Here is a 6,550-nt window from a genome sequence, read left to right as displayed (position 1 = left end):
TACAAGCAGGTCACGCATGTGGTCGAGAAGTTAGAGGAAATTATTCCTTGTCTGCAGATTGAATACCGTGGATTCCGATGAAGAACCTCTGTCTCGAGATGACTGTCGTCTCTCTGCTGTAGCATGGCGAGAGCGATCGTTTCGAGGGCTGACCCATGGGCTGTCTCGGGAGCTATCACGCGAATAGCTTGGCGAGCGACTTCTGTGTCGAGCTCGCGACCGATCGCGGGACTTACACTTCCTCTTACTTTTGTGCGGCATGACACACTGTTAACACACGTTGTTGTCACAAAGAGCGAACAGAACGCAAAAAACATGGTGGGGCAGGCGCCACCGAAGATGGCGGGCGACAGGGGCGCCGCGCGATCCGCGTGCCTTGCCGACGGCAGTGGCGCCAAAATTCTTTTTTGTCACTTTGAATTCTGTTGTCAGAGCGCGTGCAGAGCACGACTACAAAGTTATTCCCATCCGGACGAGACCTTAGGGGGCATAATTGTAAATAATGGTCGCGTTCAGCAGACTCAACTGTTGTACAACTGTTGCATAAAAGTCTGCTGAACGCACTCCGCTCAGTAACCGATACTCAACATGTTTAGTGAGCGGACGCCATTTTTTGCATCAAACTTTTTCTCCGCTACTTCAGCTCAACATGTTGTAAAACAATATGGCGGCACACATGTGTAAGGTATAAACACGAATTCGAGGTTAGAAGTTAGAAACTTGGTAGAAACTTGAACTAGAAATTCGACATAGTTTGCGTCTTGTAATTATTAACAATTATAGTTTTGTATTCGACAACTTTTAATTACATTTTCAGATTTAGTTTTCTCCAGTTTGTTTGTCGTTCCTCCAATTTCTTTGTGAGATATTACATCCTCTACAATAGTTTTGTATATAAAAACTTGGATGTGTGATATATGATAGACATTTGTGCCTAAGAAAGCAGCTATATCACCAAATCGTTCTAAGTATCTGCGTTCGTCGCTGCTAGGTATGCCATGTACTTGCTACAATTTAAAATCAAGTGAACTAGATTCAGTTTAAAAACAAACATTAGGCAAATTATTTTTAATTAGTATCCATTTGTATGTCTGTTGATTTAATCAACTGCTTATCCTTCTCTACTTCCCAGAAATAGAGAAAGATAAACAGTTGATTAAATGACTGATTACGAATCATGGAAAATGAGAATCCTAACACTGAGACATACAGTATTAATTATATCATCAATAATGCAGAATATTCTATTACTGACACCCATGAGGTTCACTCAAGGTTACAGTCTGGTAAGTGTATAACATATTACTTATTTTTCAATTATTTTATCATTTATAACTTAGTACTTTCTATCTTTTTACCCATTATTTTATGAAGAACGTCTATATTTTAATTATATGTAATCATTTTTGTTTACAATTGGAATTTTCTCTGCGCAAATTGATTTAAGATTTATTTTACTTCAATACTGTTACTGTGTGTCAACGATTTAACAATTCAATAATTACCTTTTAGATGCGGGTTTTTTGTCGCAATATTTGGACGATAACACAACTGCTCCAATTTTGAATTCTATTGTAGATGATACTACTAACAATACAAATACTGGTATATAAATTTTTATCTAATCAATTTATTATTAGAAGAGTAATAAATATATAACATATTTTTGGTATACTTATAGGATCTGAAATAAAGAATTTTTCGTGGACTCAGCGATCAACAAAATTGCTTTTGAACAGTTATTTGGAACGTAAAGATCGTTTTCGCGATCCTAAAGTTAAAAAAAAGGTTTTGTGGACCGAAATTCTTCTAATTATGAAGGAAAATGGTTATAGTGACTTAAATGAAGATCTCCTTGATAGAAAGATGCGTAACATGAAAAAATCTTATAAGAATATAAAGGATAATAATAATAAAAAAACTAGCACTGGCCGAGGACGAATTTCATGGGAGTACTTCGATACTTTTGAAGACATATTTGCCAATGACATGACAATAAACTACAGTTCAACACTTTCTTCGATGCAAGGAAATAATGAAATAACCGCAAATGAATCTTCTCAAGATGATAATGAAGTAATCACCTTAACACAAGTTTCAGATTTCTCTAATATTTGTAATAGTTTGAACACATCTGCTACTTCGTCAATATCACCTTTTCAGCTAATTGATCAAAGTCCACTTAGCTGCCCCTCGACAAGAAGTTCCTCTGCAAGTCCTTGTGCTAGTGTAACGCAAATATCTGAACCGTTGAGAAAAGCTCGAATGAGTACGCTACATAAACTACGACAAAAACAAATTTCCATCGAAGAAAAACGCCTCGACACCATGTTACAACTCAAGTCGTCCATAGATCGAAGTAATCAAATCCAAGAAGAGAGAAACAAGTTGATAGAACAATTCTTACTTTTGAGGAGCAATCAACATGATGAAGGAAAAAAGAATACATAAATGCTACAAGTTTATATTTTCAATATAGTTCTTGTTAGAATTAACATTCAAAAGATACATTTAGTTTTTTCAATAAACAATTTTCTTTGCTGTTACTTAATATACCGTATTATCTTGCCTGAAAACGCCCATTAGTTTTGCGTCAAATGAATTCTTAATATAATATACAGTATTGTAATAAAATAAATTGAGTTAATATGTGAACATACAAAATATATTTTCAAATAAATTTTTTTTTCTTATTGTAATAAATGAACTATTTCATTTCTTTTTGTTACCGCAGGAATATTATCATTTAGTATATCTATATCATCGTTCGGTATTGCCATTGCTTCGATTGGTGCTTCATATTCGAAATTAATTTCATCTCGATCAATTAAAAAATTATGCAAGACGCACGCTGCTGCTATGATAGTATTTCCCAAAGCTGGGTCGGAAATATCTAAATATTTTAATCTTCGGAATTTATTTTTCAAAAGACCGAATGCTCTTTCGATAATAGCTCTGATCATACTTAATTTAATATTATAATTACTTTGCGCTCTCGTTAGGTGACCATTATCACGAAACGGTGTCATAAGATTTGGCATTAAAGGATAGGCAGAATCCCCTATAAGATGCATATTAAAGGGTAGCAAAGGATTTTCAGCATTATTCAATCGTGCAAACAACTCGCTCTGCCTAAATACTCGAGCGTCATGCATTCGTCCAGGCATTCCGATGAAAACGTCTATAAAACGTGCCTTGTGATCGCATACACCTTGTAATATAATCGAGTGTATCTTATTTCTATTATAAAAATCTATAGAGTTGCCTACAGGAGCTTTTATTGGAATATGGCAACCATCAATCGCCCCAATAACACCGGGAAATCCCCGAGAACGTCTTCGAAAAATCTCTTCAACATTATGATATCGTCTATCAGGCCATGTAATATAATTCGGTAAGAGGTTAGCTATAATGGTGATAACTTCTTTGAATACGTAGTGAGCAGTACTCTTGGGTAAATCAAAGCGATCTCCAGCAGCAAGGAAACTTTCCGGTTTAGATAAAATCCACAATGAAAACATAACTTTTTTTCTCAAATCCACAAGGTAATTTGGATTCCCATGTATGGAATTTCCAATTATATCAACTAGCACCTACAAAAATTTCTACAATTGATTTGAATACCGAAATTAATCTTTAAAACATACTTGTAGTTTTATAAAATTTATTATACTTACTTCAAATGTTGCACGAGACATTCTAAAATGCTCCTTAAATAAAACAACGTCGTATTGAGGAACAATAATTTCGTAATAATTACGATTTCTAGGTCTTTCATCACGTTGCCTCACTTCTAGTTCATCCAGTTCTGGTAACGGTTCGACTAATTCATTAAGCATAAGGTGCAATACGTTTATTCGGTCATTATGACCGTCATCTTCAAGTAACGCAACAATATCTAAATTCTCCATATTGCATGTATATTATCCTTATTTAATAATATATAGTAACTAAAATATATAAAAAACACAATAAAACAAAATGTTTGGATACAATGAAAATTGTTAATAATTACAAGAAACATGTTCACTTCTACCAATGTTAATTGATGTTAATCGCCATTTAATCAACTGTTTATCTTTCTCTATTTCTGGGAAGTAGAGAAGGATAAGCAGTTGATTAAATCAACAGACATACAAATGGATACTAATTTAAAATTATTTGTTTAATGTTTGTTTTTAAACTAAATCTAGTTCACTTGATTTTATAATGTAGCAAATGCATGGTATACCTAGCAGTGAGGAACGCAGACACTTACAGTATTTGGTGCCATAGCTGCTTGAAATAAGGTTATAATCGTTATATGGTCACGTGACAATAATGATCAGACCCATTCAGCAGACTCGGATCATGATCGGTGAACGCTCACGGATCCGCTCCACAACAGTTGAGTCTGCTGAACGCGACCAATGACACTTTTCGTAGTGGCTACTCTCTTTCAACACCATTAAATAAATTATTGAAATATATTAATAAATGTTTGATATATTACTGATTACGCTAATATAGTTTACTAACATTAAGCTTCATTTAAAGGTGGAGTTTCTTCATAGGTGGTAAATCATTCGAAATCACTTATGCAGATTATATTCATGTGGTAAATAGCATCAAATGACATTTTAAATTGTTTTAGAATAGAAATATTCAATTCGTACTCAATTTGTTGTAGGGTATAGCAAACAGTACGATGAAGTGTCTCAGCTCTTTTGCGAATACGAGAGAAAGTGATTTTAATGATAAATCGATTTGGCTTTTGGGACAAGCATTTCTACGTCGGTACTATATCGAGTTCGACATGAGGTACGACCGGGTGGGATTCGCCTTTAGGAATGAATAAAAAAATTTGTACTTCCTTACAAGTTTTTATAAATAAATGTGGAAAGATGTAATTAGTGACAAAAATAAATGACTTTACAGAACGATGATTTTTCTGTTTTTTACTTTATAATTTTGATTTATGGTTATTTGTGCGCGATATGTACTTACAATTAGATAAATACATAGATATGTGATTTTCTATAGTATGTAATTAGAATGTACAATATTATTTTTGTCAATAATTTGGTCAATAATTTTTGGCAACAATCTATTCTTTCAGCATAATTTTATATTGTTACATAATACATTTTATTTTAATAGATTTTATTACATTCATAATATCATGGGTACGTTCTATTTTCGTGCTCACACGCTGTAAGTATCGATTCATCCTTCTTGTCTATTAAATATTAATTAAGGGCAAATGTTGCTTATAGGCGCTTGTACAAGCGAAAAATTTATCGTTACTTTTGGAACACCTTATATACAGCGTAAAACGAAACGCACTTATGATAATACCATGTAACAAAATCTATTAAAATAAAGTATACATTCTGATCGTATGTTGTATGTTGTATTTCGTATACCGACTCTTCTATTTTATTTCAATGTAATATTCCAAGAGGTATTATTTCACATATTATAAATACTTGTCTTTTTTATACAAGTAATCTTTTTTAATAAACATAGTTCAAAAAACTGTAAACACCTTTTAGCACTAATTACTTGCAGAAATTCATCTTAATACCATGTACAGTGCCAATATACAGTATCAATGTCTTGATAATAACAAAAGAAAATAGCTGAACAATAGTAGCTAAACATTCCGGAATGTGCAATTTACATGGCATTTTCTTATCTTTTTCGCAAGAATCAATTTATCGACTCAAAGAGCCTATAAAAGAAAGGGTCCAAGTAAATACTACGTAAAATTTATTTCTTCATTCCAGTTTAATATTTTTGAGATTTTATCATTTTATTCGAGTATTAAGTTTCTTTTCTATCCATTTTTTATTTTCATCTGGTTCTCAGATCTGGAAGCAGATCAACTAGTTACTAATTTTATTATAGAAACTATAATAGAACAAGTAAAAATGAGAAAGAAAATCTTGAACAAAAGTTGCTTTACAAAAACCGCCTTGATTCCTTTCTTTTTCTTCTCTTGTTCTTTATTTTTACGAAAAAATTGGCTCAAGACTTAAAAATTAAACCGGCATGCGTTATCTGTCAAATAATGTTTGCTCATTAATATAATGACCAAACTTTACGGATGTTATATGATTGTGTCAACTTAATCTTGGCTTTAATAATATCCTGTGTGACGTGACGTTTTTCACCGTCCGTCACAAGGGTCGTTCGACCTGGCCGACGTAGCGCGGCAAATTTGTCGTGTGTCCTCCCGACGCGGAGGGCGGGCGTGCCGACGCTTGTTGCGATTTTCAGGCGAGAATTTGGAGATTTTGTCGTCGCATTTCGCGTAACATTACTATTTCTTTTTGTAAATTTGTCTAAGAATTTTTAGTATCGGCGGCTGCGGTAGGTAATTTAATGTGCGACACATTCCACCACCTCAAGGAGGCGGCCAAGAAGAAGATAGAAGACCAGACTGGAGGTCCGAGGCCACCCAGAGGAGGGGGTAGCGCACAGGTGATACCGTTCCATACTGTCAAATTAGCGCCCTGAGCAAAACGTGTTTTCCTGAAGCCGAATTCTTTACAGGCGACTATGACGT

The 6,550-nt window shown here is 34.0% G+C and overlaps 2 protein-coding genes across 3 annotated transcripts; one reads left to right on the top strand and one right to left on the bottom strand.

Moving 5' to 3' along the window:
- Positions 1 to 315: 315 nt before the first annotated feature.
- On the top strand, positions 316 to 2,662 carry LOC108720955 (uncharacterized). Its single transcript, XM_018445245.1, has 6 exons — positions 316 to 495; positions 925 to 991; positions 1,239 to 1,286; positions 1,513 to 1,605; positions 1,682 to 2,076; positions 2,164 to 2,662. The coding sequence occupies exons 1-6, from the start codon at positions 316 to 318 to the stop codon at positions 2,449 to 2,451; spliced, it is 1,071 nt and encodes a 356-aa protein (XP_018300747.1). The 3' UTR covers positions 2,452 to 2,662.
- A 2-nt stretch (positions 2,663 to 2,664) lies between these two features.
- Positions 2,665 to 4,259, bottom strand: LOC108720971 (putative nuclease HARBI1). Of its 2 annotated transcripts, none has more exons than XM_018445268.1 (3): positions 4,232 to 4,259; positions 3,678 to 3,950; positions 2,665 to 3,593 (listed from the first exon to the last, which is right to left on the bottom strand). In XM_018445268.1, exons 2-3 carry the CDS (start codon positions 3,909 to 3,911, stop codon positions 2,691 to 2,693), a joined length of 1,137 nt encoding a protein of 378 aa, XP_018300770.1. In that variant the 5' UTR covers positions 3,912 to 3,950; positions 4,232 to 4,259; the 3' UTR covers positions 2,665 to 2,690. The 2 variants fall into 2 exon arrangements, with proteins under 2 accessions (XP_018300770.1, XP_018300774.1); XM_018445272.1 differs by lacking the exon at positions 4,232 to 4,259 and adding an exon at positions 4,037 to 4,056.
- Between the last annotated feature and the right edge of the window lie 2,291 nt (positions 4,260 to 6,550).

This window comes from Mycetomoellerius zeteki, unplaced genomic scaffold (assembly GCF_001594055.1).
Source record: "Mycetomoellerius zeteki isolate Tzet28-1 unplaced genomic scaffold, Tzet1.0 scaffold1038, whole genome shotgun sequence".
Taxonomy (NCBI): domain Eukaryota; kingdom Metazoa; phylum Arthropoda; class Insecta; order Hymenoptera; family Formicidae; genus Mycetomoellerius; species Mycetomoellerius zeteki.
The sequence above is the reverse complement of the archived record's forward strand: the minus strand, read 5'-3'. Positions and strand labels throughout refer to the sequence as shown.